The sequence below is a fragment of the Peromyscus californicus genome, unplaced genomic scaffold (assembly GCF_007827085.1).
Source record: "Peromyscus californicus insignis strain IS unplaced genomic scaffold, ASM782708v3 Scaffold_8__1_contigs__length_139910024, whole genome shotgun sequence".
Taxonomy (NCBI): Eukaryota; Metazoa; Chordata; class Mammalia; order Rodentia; family Cricetidae; genus Peromyscus; species Peromyscus californicus.
The window spans coordinates 41246592-41260694 of record NW_026294606.1 but is presented as its reverse complement, the minus strand read 5'-3'; the positions used below and the strand labels follow the sequence as shown (position 1 = coordinate 41260694).

The following is a 14103-nucleotide window of genomic DNA, read 5'->3' as shown; positions in this document are numbered from 1 at the left end:
CCACCAGGACATCCAGTGTGAAGCTGTGAACCTTCATTTCAGAATAAAAGAAAACGTCATAATAGGTCCTACACTGCTTTTGAGAGGATGCTTCAGGAGAAGGGCACAGGCGAGCAAGGATTTCCCTGCCGGACAGGATCCCCAGAAAACCTGACAAAACGTTCACCAGAGCTGGAGGGCCTCTGGATCCTCCTGTGGCAGAACTGTGTTGGCACTTCAAGACTTTAGCCTCTGACCTTGCAAAGTCAATGTTATGCTCCTGAGAGGCAAAACACCCATGTATTGTCAACACGTGCCTCGAGAGGGCAGTAGAACTCCACTGAAAATGTCTCCCAGTATTAACCAATGCCCCCTAATCCCGCCCAACACACACTTTCACAAGCAGTGCCTGTTCTCAGTCCTCAGAAATGTGAGCTTACATGTCCAAGCAGGCCCACGGTCAGAAATAATACTGCAGGAAGTCTCTTCAATTGCCAGGACCCATGCTCTGGTGTGGGTGAGGAAGGGCAGATTTCTGGTGTCTCCTTATTCCTGGGAAAGAATACATGTGTGCATTTTTAAGAATGCCAATTTCCCCCTCTGTTTTAGAAAGAATGGTCACGTTATGTATCCTAGGACTGGAAAACAGGATCTGAGTAGTGATAAATGTCTAAGGAGAAGGCAATCCACCTTGAGAAAGAGATGCGCTCTCCTCCCAGACTCTGCTGTAAGGAGCAGTTTGTGGTCAGGCCTCTGTGTCCAGTCACAGCTGCAGGTTTCTTGGGCTGTTTCTCAGATATCTCAGTTAGGTAAAGCCCCTGCAGCTGAAAATCGCCAGGAGTGTGCCACAACATAAAATCATAAAATTACTCAAAACATGAGCTGTCTCTGATTTTTTTCCTCAGCCTATTGCAAGACTAAATAGTTCCCTAGTGGGAACTGAAACATTTCCCTTTGCCTTGGGTATTTTTATTTACTCTCTATTACAGTTTAGCCAGTTAATTTCCGTACCTTCAAAGCACCCTAAAAAGAGCTCCCAGAGACCAAATGCCAAGTGCAAATTACTTGATTTATCAGGTACTAGGTTTTCCGGGTTTCCTGGACCAAGTTTTTCACAGTCCTTTGATCCTTGGGGGAATCTCTGATCCTTGACTCTCAGAGAAGATTCACATAAGGCAGTAAGAGAAACAAAACGTAAGAGAAACAGAAGGTGTGTTTAAACAAAGGAAGGATTAGGGCTAGGTGCTAGTCTCTGGAACCAGGCCAGGAGCTTAGCAGGAATGCACTACAGCCATCTACACATCTATATACTTATATACGGATTACAAAACCAATGGAGCTCAGAACAGGGTCTGGTATATAGATAAGATGCCCAACCGTGGTGATTGCAGGAGGGAGCTGCTGGAGTCAGGTTTGAGGGCAAAGCTGCAGAATTAGGCTTTGAAGTGACAGACTGAACCAGGTCTGAACCAGGTCAGGAGCAGGAAACAGTGCCAGGTTCAGGTCCAGAGTAGTGAACAAGTCGACCACGTTGAGTTATCTCCCTCAACACTGGGGCACTGAGCAGAATCTCAGAGGCATTAGATGATGGGTGCATGCGGGGCCATGTCCTCTCAGTGTCAGGTCTGCATCGCTCTATGGTATCCAGGCAAGGGAGTTAAACCATTTCTTCATCCATGCGTTGAGCTCTTGAGCATGGTTTTTTTAGGCATGATTTTAATACACCCCTGTGCCTCCATTGTTTCCATTTTTTCCCCATGAAATCTATAGTGTGGCTCCCTTTCTGTTTCCAGGTGTAAGTCATCGTTCAATCTGTGCTGGATGCCCAGGGCCTGCCAAATGGTGTTGTTTCTGGGTCTACCCAGGGTCTGCATCATCTTTTTCTCTCCAAATGGAGTCCAAAGCTGATTGTAAAGTGAAGTTTACTGTGGTAAGGCACAACTTGAAAGAACACTATTTTATACATTACGAAGTTGTTAATCCCACAGATGGAGAATAAGACCACTACCACAGTTTAAAACTAAATTTGAAGTAAACTTTAATTAAATACTAGCCAGGTAGATGGCCTCTGGCAAAGTCTATCTCTGGGTTTCCAGAAAATGGCCCCTGTATCAGGGTGTACAGTGACTTAAGTATTTCTCATCTGGTCTAATCAGAGCCAAGTATATTTCCTGTCATACCTCCAACCTACATCCAATCAGAAGTATTTCCTGCCTATATACCTCCCACCCACATGTGATCAAGCACATCCGGTGCAGATGGGTCAAACAAACGTGTTTAGGGGAGTGAAAAACATGTGGCTTGTAATCTCTCATAAACAACAGCCTCCAGCATTTCAGGAACTATCTGTCCTTGGACAAGGGGCTTGCAGATCAGAGACATTTTTGTTTCATGGGTACCTTAAGGTACAGTAATTAAAGCTTACAAATGTAACTTTGGCTCTCACAAAGTAACTTAAAGTAGGACATAGCCTAACTTCAACACATATAGCTATATTTATTGTTTTATATGTTATCTGAGAGTTAATATCAGCAGTTAAGATTAGAATTTAAGTCATGTGTGTTAACTTCAACATTACCAGGGAAATGCTGAGAGACACAAAAAGATGCACAGCTCTCAGGCGGAAGTCCACACCCACGCATTTGGGGCGTTTTCTTATTTTTCCAAGCTCCTGTTTTCTTAGTCCTACTACCACTACTGCAAAGAAAAAAGAAGAAAGAGACAGGGCTTCTCTGTGCAGCCCTGACTGTCCTGGATCGCTCTGTAGCCCAGGCTGGCCTCGAACTCACAGAGCTCTGCCTGCCTCTGCCTCCTGAGTGCTGGGATTAAAGGCGTGCGCCACCACCGCCCAGTTTAAGGAGGTTTTTTTTTTTCTTCTAATAACCCTCATCGTATTCAATGGTGGCTTACAGTTTTGAAAAAAAAAATTTTTTTTTTCTATCAAAAGTAACTAGCTTACCAAGGACCTCCAGTCCACTAAATGTCCTCCTCCTTTAATGTCTCCTACCTTATAAAACTTTATACAAATCTTTTAATCTCTCTTATCAGGAAAAAAATTCTCTTTGTTTACACAATATACTCAGAACTTGATGGTTTGGAGCAAGAAGGCTCGCCCATCTTTCTGTTCCTTTGCACCAATTCCCTTTAAACTAGCCGATCTCAAGGACTGTGAGGTAGGATCCCAGCCAGGGCAGAAGACACTTACCACCTGTTAAAATAACAACCAAGTGAGCTTCCCGTACCTTTGTGTTAGTCAGCCCAGGTCTGGCCCGCCTGCTCTCTCTCCTCTCCTCTCTCTTCCCCATCTCTCCTCTCTCTCTCAGACATGGAAGGCTCATTAACTATAGCACTTGCTGGCCTGGAGCTCTTTATGGAGACTACAGCAGCTCACACTCTTAAGAGATCTGCCTGCCTCCCAAATGGTAGGATTCAATCCTCTAGCACTGCCTGGTGAACTCTTTCAAAAAATAAAAAATTTAAAAAAAATCGCCTTAAAGAGATGTGTTCCCTTTGGCTTCATGTTCGTTCCTTTGTGTGACACAGAGATTATTCTTTTCTGTGTCAAAGCCAAGGACCTGGGAGCACCTGAGCTGGGACTCTCAAATATTAAGGGAACTTCTTATGCTATGAGTGCAGAGGGAGAGTGAGGTGTGTTTCTTTTCAAGGGGCCCCTGAGACTAACAGTATGTGTCCAAATGGAAGTATTTGTCATTTTATATACATATATGAGGTACAGGAATTTGCTTAACGCTACCCCAAATTATGCCCTTTGTATTGCAAACTGAGGGCATTTGAGAAACAGCAAATTCAGGGAGGGACTTGGTTTGAATTTCCCTTAAATGACCAAAGACAAATGTCCAGACCTGACTGCAATACGACTGTCTTCCAGAAACATGTCAAGTAGAGACTGTGTCAGCAGAGACTTGAAGGTCAACGTCCTGCTCAAATAGACTTGTTGCAAGTGGTTGTCCCCAGGACAATCCCCAGATCACTTACTTCCCACTAGTTCATCTCCCTCCTCCCCTAAGAAGGAATATGAACTTCAGGATCTCTGAAGTTCAGAGTAGTCATTTTTCTTTCATGTAATACATGTACACACTTTTCTTTGGTTTATCTGGTTACCATTATCTACTTACTCATGGAACAGTCAGAAGTAGAGAAGGAACGTTTACCCTCCTCAGGAATTCATTCGGAAATTCTTCTAACTCCAAACTGTAGCTGATGGACATGACCAGATGAGGAAGGAGGATTTCTCCTTCAGCCTTGCTACAGAGCAAGACCCCTCTCTCTCTCACACACGTACACAAAATTCAAAACCAAAACCAAACAACCATTCCCAGAAAACCCAAACCCAAATGAAGAAACAAATTAAGAGTCTGTATTACATTCTGGGATAATTTAAAACATTCATTTTTATAATGTAGTAAGTAGTCCCTTTGCAGGATATTTTGGAGGGTATTTCACAGTTCGATCTCACCTCAGACAAGACTGGATTTAGACTGCAGCTTCAGTTGGATCATTTTAATTTCCTCAACTTTAAAGAAAGGAGACAATAGAATTTGCTCCACAGGATACTATAGAGATTAATGGAGATGATTAGGGAAAATGGTTAGGCTTTTATTAAGATCTCACTAGTTGTACAACAGCTAACAATTCTTCCAGCTGTGGTGTACTAGCATTTCATTGATATTCAACTACCTTTAAGCTGTTCATATTCATACTTAAATCAACACCGTATTTGCATTTACTAGCCTAAAGGACTACAGAAATGAGTTTTTTCCCAAATGTTTGAATTAATCTTTATCTAGTATTTTATGCCCTGAAAAACTCAAACACAATTGCAAACTAAATCACATTAAGACCCTCTTTAGTTTTTTCTTCTTCCACAATCTATTTTCAACCATCACACCAGAATATAGATCTAAGTATATATTTATATACACAACCACACACACACACACATGCTTACAGTCAAGTAATAAGCAGACAATGAAGGTGAAACAGAAAACAATTATGAAAGTAACAAACCACTTAAGAATTCTTAAAGGAAAATAATAAGTTTTTCTATTTTCCTGAGTGCTTAGCTGGAGACTTGTAAGACCAAGCCTGATTGTATAAGCCTGTAATTCCAGTACTCATGATGTTGAGGCAGTGAGATCCAGTTAGTTCAAGAACAGACAGGTAAATGGTTAAATCTGTTGTCAAAACAAAACACTCAATCCAAACAAAACCGAGAAAATAGAACTCAATCAGGTTAAGCTGCTTCTGACTACATCTCTAGGTCTTCAGCAAGCATCACTATCTTTTAAGATGCAGAGTCCTGGGCTCTAACACATGATTTGAGACTTTCAGACCTATGGCCATACCCCTAGCTGTAATAGGAAAACTGAGGTGACTTATGGAACAGAACCTATTATAACAGCTTCAGCAGTTAAGAAGGGGATTTAAAATACTGCATCACAACACTCACCGACAAGGTAAGTCTCCATCAGACTTTGTGGACTCTGGAATACCAAGATAAAAGTAATGTTAGTGCCGGTGGTGGGTGCAACACCTTTAACACCAGTACTCAGGAGGCACAGGCAAAAAGCAGCTCCTGCGTTCCCAGGCCTAAACAAGGACAGTTACAGTTGACAATCATTTCGCTTGTGGGAGGAAACAAGCTCTGTTCTGAAACCGTGGGTGGCTCTGAAAAGAGCCTTTGGGTTTCGGTGAGGTCCGCCGCTCACTTGGAGCTGGTGTACTTGGTGACGGCCTTGGTGCCCTCGGACACGGCGTGCTTGGCCAGCTCCCCGGGCAGCAGCAGGCGCACGGCCGTCTGGATCTCCCGGGACGTGATGGTCGAGCGCTTGTTGTAATGCGCCAGGCGCGACGCCTCGCCCGCGATGCGCTCGAAGATGTCGTTGACGAACGAGTTCATGATGCCCATGGCCTTGGACGAGATGCCCGTGTCGGGGTGCACCTGCTTCAGCACCTTGTACACGTACACCGAGTAGCTCTCCTTGCGGCTGCGCTTGCGCTTCTTGCCGTCCTTCTTCTGGGCCTTGGTCACGGCCTTCTTGGAGCCCTTCTTCGGGGCGGGGGCGGACTTCGCGGGATCAGGCATAACGATGAACAAGAGAGAAACAAAGAAAGTAAAAAGCAAGTAAGAGTCAGAACGAAGTCTGCACTGGCTGGTTTTTAAACAGACTTATGGCTGTGCTGATCGCGAATAGCAAACGTCATTCACTAACTGTCCAATCAAAGCAAGGGATTTTCGAAACCACGATGCCATTGGTTTAGGTGAAACTTCTATATGTAACCAATGAAATCGATTCGTTTTCGCGCCCTGCGTCGAGTATAAATAGCGCCAGTGTGGCTTTCTGGTTACTGACTGAGCAGCTTGTGACAGCCAGTTTTCTACCATGTCTGGACGCGGCAAGCAGGGCGGCAAGGCTCGCGCCAAGGCCAAGACCCGCTCGTCCCGCGCCGGCCTGCAGTTCCCCGTGGGCCGCGTGCACCGGCTCCTCCGCAAGGGCAACTACTCGGAGCGGGTGGGCGCCGGCGCCCCGGTCTACCTGGCGGCCGTGCTGGAGTACCTGACGGCCGAGATCCTGGAGCTGGCTGGCAACGCGGCCCGCGACAACAAGAAGACGCGCATTATCCCGCGCCACCTGCAGCTGGCCATCCGCAACGACGAGGAGCTCAACAAGCTGCTGGGCCGCGTGACCATCGCGCAGGGCGGCGTCCTGCCCAACATCCAGGCGGTGCTGCTGCCCAAGAAGACCGAGAGCCACCACAAGGCCAAGGGAAAGTGAGGCATTTGACCAAAACCACTTAAGTCAGACCAAAGGCTCTTTTCAGAGCCATCCACAGTCTCTTTTAAAAGCGCTGGACACTTTTGCACGAAACAGTGGCATTTTGTGCAGTTTGTGCGAGAGACACATTATCCTTAGAACTAGAGTACCCCTAACCCAACCTTTGCGATTTATGTCCGGAGTAGAGAGAGTGATGTGCCGTATATGGACCAACGTTTAAAAATAAGGCTAAGGCTATGTAGTTTCCCTGAAAGCGTCCCATCTGGATTTTAGCATTAGCCATTACACAAGAAGATTGACATCTATAACTGGGGTTATTAAGTGTTGACAATCTCGTGGTAGTCACTCAGATGGCCACTTTCATTTTCAAATTCACAAACTGGAGTTTTTTTGTTTTTCGAGCAGGTTTCAGTGTGTAGCCCTGGCTGTCCTGGAACTAAAGACATTCTCCTGCCTCTGCCTCTGGAGTGCCGGCCACCGCGCCTGCAGCTCCGGTTTCTCTCTGTAGCCGGGGCTGAGACCAAACTGGCCAGTTCTGCTCGGAGGTCCGGGATCACAGGCGTGCGCCACCACCGCCCTGCTGTGTAGTCTACATACATACACGCATACATACATTTCTGGCATTAAATTATTCGGTCCTTAAATTTATATCTTTAAAGTTAAAAGGCATGGTTATGCCCAAATAGTGGAAAGAATATGAATGTAAGTGCTACAATGTTTCCCTTTGTATTTTCTATAATACATTTTGTTTCATAAGGACACGGTAGGGATCACATTAAACAAAAATGGTAAAAAGCTCTTTAAAAACTCTCGCACGCTACGAGTGCTCACCTGACTCTTCCGTTGTTCGACACGTCAAACAGTACTAAAGGAAAACGTTAAGTGTGGGGAGATGAGGACATTAGACGGAATTTCCATTTACAGTCCTCAGCTTTCAAATTGCGCTGAGGGCCCCTCCCCCTAGCCACAAGCAGTTCCCGCCACTGCGCTTCCTGTTCTCACTCCGGTCCGCACGTTCCCTATAAGAGCGAACTGCTGTGTCGGAGATGGCATCACTGGGATTCCTCTCCCTTTGTAGTCATGTCTGGCCGCGGCAAAGGCGGGAAGGGCCTGGGCAAGGGCGGCGCCAAGCGCCACCGCAAGGTCCTGCGCGACAACATCCAGGGCATCACCAAGCCCGCCATCCGCCGCCTGGCCCGGCGTGGCGGCGTCAAGCGCATCTCCGGCCTCATCTACGAGGAGACCCGCGGGGTGCTGAAGGTGTTCCTGGAGAACGTGATCCGCGACGCCGTCACCTACACGGAGCACGCCAAGCGCAAGACCGTCACCGCCATGGACGTGGTCTACGCGCTCAAGCGCCAGGGCCGCACGCTCTACGGCTTCGGCGGCTGAGCTGCTCGGCTCCTTTTTCTTTTCCTCTCTAAAGGCCCTTTTCAGGGCCGCCCACCTGACCCTCGGGAGAGCTGCGGCACTGTTTTGTTTACTGTAAGGTCCCGATGTCCGGGATTTGTGCGGCACGCAGCTCAGTCGGCTGCGGACCGGATCCCTCGTTCGCGGGGCCTCCCGTCCTGGGGCTGTGCCAGTGTCCTCACTATTCCGTGGTTTGCATCTCCCCTCTATGGTGGAGGTTAAATGGCAGACGTGCCCGTGACATTTAGGCCTGTGAGAGGTGGGTGCTCTGCCCGCTTCAGGTACAAATGCACGTCACTTAGGAGTTCCCCCTGGCCCATGGCTACGTTAAGGAGAACTTCCAACCCACATGACTTCCTTAACGAAAAAGCTCCAGGCCTCAGACGAGCCTGCTGCCCTTTTCCATTACTCCAGCAGGCCCCCTCCGGACCGACTGGGGGAGCGATCAGGACGCCCCGTCAGGCCTTACCCAGCAGTTGGGCCGGTCAGCCGTCTGATGATCTTGATGGTCTAAATGCCGGCTCTAAAGTGGGGGCGGCCGGTGGGGTGGAAGGGGAATAAACGCAACTCCCGGAGAGAGACTGGCTTCATCGCCTTCCCGGTGTGCGCACAAGATCTGCTCCTGCGTGTGCCAGTGGCAAGCGCTTCTTTTTCCCTCGCTCTAATAAATGCTTTTCTCTACTGTTGGTTCTGTCTGCTGCTGTCTGAAATTGTTGAGCTTTTCCGCTGTTCACTGGCAAATTTTTCCTGCCTTGGAAGTCTTTAGTTGACAGAGAAAACGAGCCCGGTCACGACCGTTAGGTCTGTAGCAGCATGGATGCATGGTTGGGAGTGGTCCATGTGTGTGGGATGGAGAGGGAGGTCTCTGCAGTGCTCAAGCTGGTGACGTCCCCTTAGGGCACAATAGACGTCAAGATGTTGTGACTTTGGCATTTCCTCCTTCTCTGGCTCCCATGTTCATCATGCAGCCATATTCCTGTTCTTCCACGCAAGTGTTGTTTTAGGTAACACATCTAAGATCATAACTTATTTGTCCTTCCTGTGGTGCTTGGTTTACATTGGTATTTTTTTCTGATTGGGGTTGTGGTAAAGCCTGATTTCCTTCTTAGATGAAAGTGTAATCTTGTAAAGTGTATACTAAGTGCCACATTTTAAAGAAATCCATTTATCCTGGTAATAGATTGACTTCATGGGAGCTATTAACCTTAAATTACTATGTAAAATTGGTGAGTAAACACTATTATTCATTTTTATGCTTAGCATAAAAAGGATTCCTTCCTGGTGATGAATGTCCTCGGTGCTTAGTGAAAAAGGAGGAATTACTGTAATATGGGTGAGATACAGCTAAAGGACAAAGTCTGTAGTCATGGGATGCAGATGTATTTATTTGGACAGAAAACTGAGTTATAGCCAGATTTTGCTTGCTTAAGAATCTAATTTTGTTTTTTGTATGTAGGGGCTCTGGAGACTAAATCTGGGTTCATGTAGACAACTGTCTCGCATCATCTTCTTGAGACCGGGTTTGTCTGCCCATGCTGGCCTTGAACTTGTGATCTTACTGCTGCTGTCTCTACAGTGGATGGGATTGCAGGCACATCTTATCAGGTCAGATTCCAGAGCTGGCTGATTATTTCCATCCAGCAGTTAGATCAGAAGCTCTGGGTGGCTCATCCCAGAAAGGACTTGGTAGCATTTTACACCAATTGCTGGTCCATGGGGCCTTTTCAGATTTAGAGACATCTTAGCCCTGTTAGTGTTTCCTGAGTTCTAACACTCAGTGCCTGTGGAACCCTTAGACTCCAGGCTCTGTTTGAATTCAATCCCATGGAGATATCATCCACTGGGGGCTAGGGCCCTAAACAGCATCTGTCTTTAATGACTTCTAACTTTATAAATCTTTTTTTTTTTCTTTCTTTTCTTGTTTTGTTTTGTTTTTCAAGATTGGTTTCTCTATGTAACAGCCCTGGCTGTCCTGGTACTTGCTCTGTAAACCAGACTGGCCTCAAATGTGTGGACCTCAACCACTCGGCTTAATTTTATATCTTTAGTTGAAGTGTTCTTCAAACATTGTTTTGAGGTTTTTTTTTTTTTCCTATTCTTTAAAAAGACAGGATCTCTTATATATCATTGGCTCTCCTTCAACTCATTTTGATTTTGAGAATGGGTTTGAACTAGGATCCAGCTGCCTCCTTCCTTCACCTCCAGAATGCTGGGATTGTAGATATGTGTAATCACAATCATGCAGTCGTTGGGACTAAACCCAGGCCTTCCTGCATTCTAGGCAAACACTTTACCAACTATACCAACTGAGACACAACCTCAGACCCATAAATGTTTAGTGAACTCAAGTAAGGCTAACACATCAAATATACAAACACTAATATTTTCTCAGTAGTTTATTGTTGGTTCAGACAGGGTTACTGTTGCTGTGATTGAGAAGCCCTGGCCCTTACCCAGATGCTTGTCTTGGATATCCCACTGCCATGACAGGCTGCAGAAAAGACCCCCTGACTCAGCAGGATGTGCCCTTGAGGCCCTGACCTTGAGCTTGACCCTAGTTATTAAAAAAAAAAGCACCACTAGGTGTCCCCACATGGTAAAGAACCAATTAAAAGTTAAACTTAGCAGGCTGAATACCATAACCCCAGCAACTGCTGCAAGATGTATCAACTTTCCTGCAGCTGTAACCAACTAGCCAGGGAGGGCACCTCCAGCTTGGAGGTGCACCAATCCTGAGTCTGTTCCTATGCCGTCTGTAGACCCTTAGACCCTCCCTTGCTTTGCCCCCTATAACTATCCCGTCTCACTGTTACTCTGGGTCTCTTCTGCTCTGTTGCTGCATCGGAGGGACGAGGACCCAGGTTCAAGCTCGAAATTAAAACACTCTGCTTTTGCATCGGATCTGGTTTCCTGATGGACTTTGGGAGTCTGGACTCTGGGCACAACATGATGAGCACCATGACCAAAGCAACTTGGGGAAGAAAGGACTTATTTGGCTTACACTTCCACAAACTCCAATGCCGCACGCTTAATGGCTTCGGGGGCTTAGGTACTCAGCTTTTTTTTTTTTTTTTTTCTACTTCTTCTTCTCTTCTATGAAGGCCCTTATCAGGGCCACCACATCTTTCAAAAAGAGTCACTCACTGTGTCCTGTATACGTTGCTCTGTGTAGTGCATGGCCGTGGTGCTGTATTTGTTGTTTTTGCCTTGTTACTACTGGAATTCTCAGGCACCAGTCTATTGTACAATAGCCAATTATTTCTATTATGCCTTAGTCCCTCACTTGGTTTAGGCTGGGATCAAAAGGGTAATGTGCATATAAAAAAGTTTATACTTTCCATCTCAGGTTTCAAATAAATACTAACCCAGTATAAAACTTTTATTTTCTTGTAATCCCAGCACAGAGAGGCAGGTGGATCTCTGAGTTCAAGTCTAGCCTGGTCTATAGAGCGAATTCCAGGACAACCAGGGATATACAATATACACAGAAATTGTATTTGAAAAACAAAATAAAACACACACCTACACAGAACTTTATTTCCATCGGTGGTGTTATGTGTGGTGATATATTGTGTACCCTAATAAAGCTTACCCGAGGATCAGAGAACAGAACAAGCCACTAGATTAAACACAGATGCCAGGCAGTGGTAGCACACACCTTTAATCCTAGCACTCTGGAGGCAGAGATCCATCTGTATCTCTGTGAGTTCAAAGCCACCCTGGACTACATGAGATTGATTCAGTCTAGAAAAGAAACAAAGCCAGGCAGTGGTGGCACACGACTTTAATCCCAATACTTGAGATCTCACACCTTTAATCCCAGTGCTTGAGGTCTCATGCCTTTGCTTGGAAAGCACATATGCATTTAATGCCAGGATGTAATATGGCAGGGCAAAGAAAGATGTATAAGACATGAGGAAACAGGGACTAGAGGCTCTTTCTGGATGAGGTCTTTCGGGTGAGGACTCAGAGGCTTTCAGAATGGGCTGAGGGGTTGGCGAGGAGGTGAGGTTGGCTATGGCTTGCTCTGCTTCTCTGATCCTCAGGCAAGTACCTTTATTAGGGAACACAATATATCACCACAGTTATGGGGCAGAATTCAAACTTCCCAAGGTTTTGAGTTCAGTCTCTTCTTCTTCAGTTCTAATTCCAGGGAAACCCAGCAAACTGTGGGACACTTTTCAAGCATGGGCTACATAATTTAAATGCCACTTTAATATTTAAGAAGGTAAGCTTAGGCCGGACTTGGCCCATACCTTTAATCCCAGCACTCCAGTGGCAGGTAGATTCCTTGAGTTCCAGCCTAGCTTTGTCTACATGGTGAGTTTCAAGCCAGTGAGGGATGCATAGGAAGACTTTGTCTCCAAAAATAAACTGTAGACGAATTTCTAAACAGTCTTATTAAATAAGAAACACAAAGCCAAATACAGGGGTGAAAGCCGTAGAGATCAGAGCAATAGCCACCAACTAACCTTGTCACCACACCGCCATAGCTTCCCAAGAGAACCAGTTTCTTCCTGTCTAACCTGTGCCTTTATTGCCTTGCTGTTCTGCCTTTTCATTGGCTCTTAGTCCAGCCACCTCACTTCCTCCTCACTGCCTGTCTATACAGACCTCCAGGTCTCTATGGTTGGTACTGGGATTAAAGGCATGTGTCACCATACTTGGCTGTGTCCTTGAATGTACAGAGACTGTCTGCCAAGTGATTGGATTAAGGGCATGTGCTACCACCGCCTGACTTTTGTTTATGGCTGGCTATGATCTCTGATCTCCAGGCAAACTTTATTTACTAACATACAAATAAAATATCATCACATATCAGCACAAATAAAATATCACCACAATAAACAAATCCAATCAAAAATCAACCCCCTGCCCAACAACAACCTCTGCACTCAGGAGGCAGAGGCAGGTGAATCTATGGGTTCAAGGCCAGAATGGTCTACATATCAAGTTCCAGCACAGCTGGAGTTAAGTCACAGTAAAACACCCTGTCTTAAGCCAAAAGAAAGAAAAGGAATCTAGAGCTTCCTTATGCTTTTTTTCTGATGTAATAAAACATTAAACCGATGTAACTAAAGAAAACGTAAGATTATTTTATTTTCTGTTAGCTGGACCTGGTGGTGCATCTCTTTAATGTTGTTAATATCAGCACTCAGAAGACCCAGCAGGCAGATCTCCAAATGTAAGGTCTAGGAGTGAGTGTCAGGATAGCCAGGACAAAGTAGAGTCCCTGTCTCAACACAGACTTCTTTTTATTCATGTGTATCTACACACAGGTGTCCATGGAGACAAGACAGGGGTGTCACATCCCTGAAGGCTGGAGTTACAGGAGGTTATGAGCACCTGACGGGGCACTGGGAACTGCTCCGGTGTTAGTGTGTGCTCTTAACCACTGAACCAGCTCTCCAGGGCCCTGATAGAACAACATTCTTTTCCCCTTTTCCAATTCAAGACCACATTTTGACATAATGGAACTATTAAAGTATTAGTTATAGCTCATAGGTCAGGCCAGTATCCTGAACCCCAGGAAAGAGTGCCCCCCAACCCCGCCCATGCTCAACTAGCATAACCCCAACCACCTCTCCTCTCCCTGTCACTGTACCCTGGCATACTACTCTGGCAGAAGCCTCCTATCCAACCAGAGCCTGGCCGGCTCCCTGAAAACCAGGTAAGTCAACCAGACAGAACTCCACCCATTAATCTGGGCAGGAACCCCCTGCTGGAGCAGAGGCTATCCAGGCCATCAGAAGTCCAGTCTCCAACTCTGGTGGAGACCATCTACTCAACCCCAGGCCACTGCTGGCAGAAGACCAGAGAGGAAACAGAAACCAAGGAAGAAAACACATGTCCAACAAATACAAATCCAGAAATCAGCACCTAGACCTGTAATAACCCCAAATCCAGATGCCGAGAT

The 14103-nt window shown here is 46.0% G+C and overlaps 4 protein-coding genes across 4 annotated transcripts in view; 2 read left to right on the top strand and 2 right to left on the bottom strand.

The window, feature by feature from the left end:
• The window catches only part of LOC128103270 (uncharacterized), a 74495-nt gene that overhangs the window by 44819 nt on the left and 15573 nt on the right, over positions 1 to 14103 (bottom strand). The gene's annotated exons all lie outside the window — the stretch shown is intronic.
• On the bottom strand, positions 5651 to 6110 carry LOC128103264 (histone H2B type 1-H). Its single transcript, XM_052727485.1, has one exon. The coding sequence runs from the start codon at positions 6083 to 6085 to the stop codon at positions 5705 to 5707; it is 381 nt and encodes a 126-aa protein (XP_052583445.1). The 5' UTR covers positions 6086 to 6110; the 3' UTR covers positions 5651 to 5704.
• On the top strand, positions 6370 to 6800 carry LOC128103263 (histone H2A type 1-B). Its single transcript, XM_052727484.1, has one exon. The coding sequence runs from the start codon at positions 6384 to 6386 to the stop codon at positions 6774 to 6776; it is 393 nt and encodes a 130-aa protein (XP_052583444.1). The 5' UTR covers positions 6370 to 6383; the 3' UTR covers positions 6777 to 6800.
• On the top strand, positions 7700 to 8181 carry LOC128103269 (histone H4). Its single transcript, XM_052727490.1, has one exon. It carries the CDS (start codon positions 7857 to 7859, stop codon positions 8166 to 8168), a length of 312 nt encoding a protein of 103 aa, XP_052583450.1. The 5' UTR covers positions 7700 to 7856; the 3' UTR covers positions 8169 to 8181.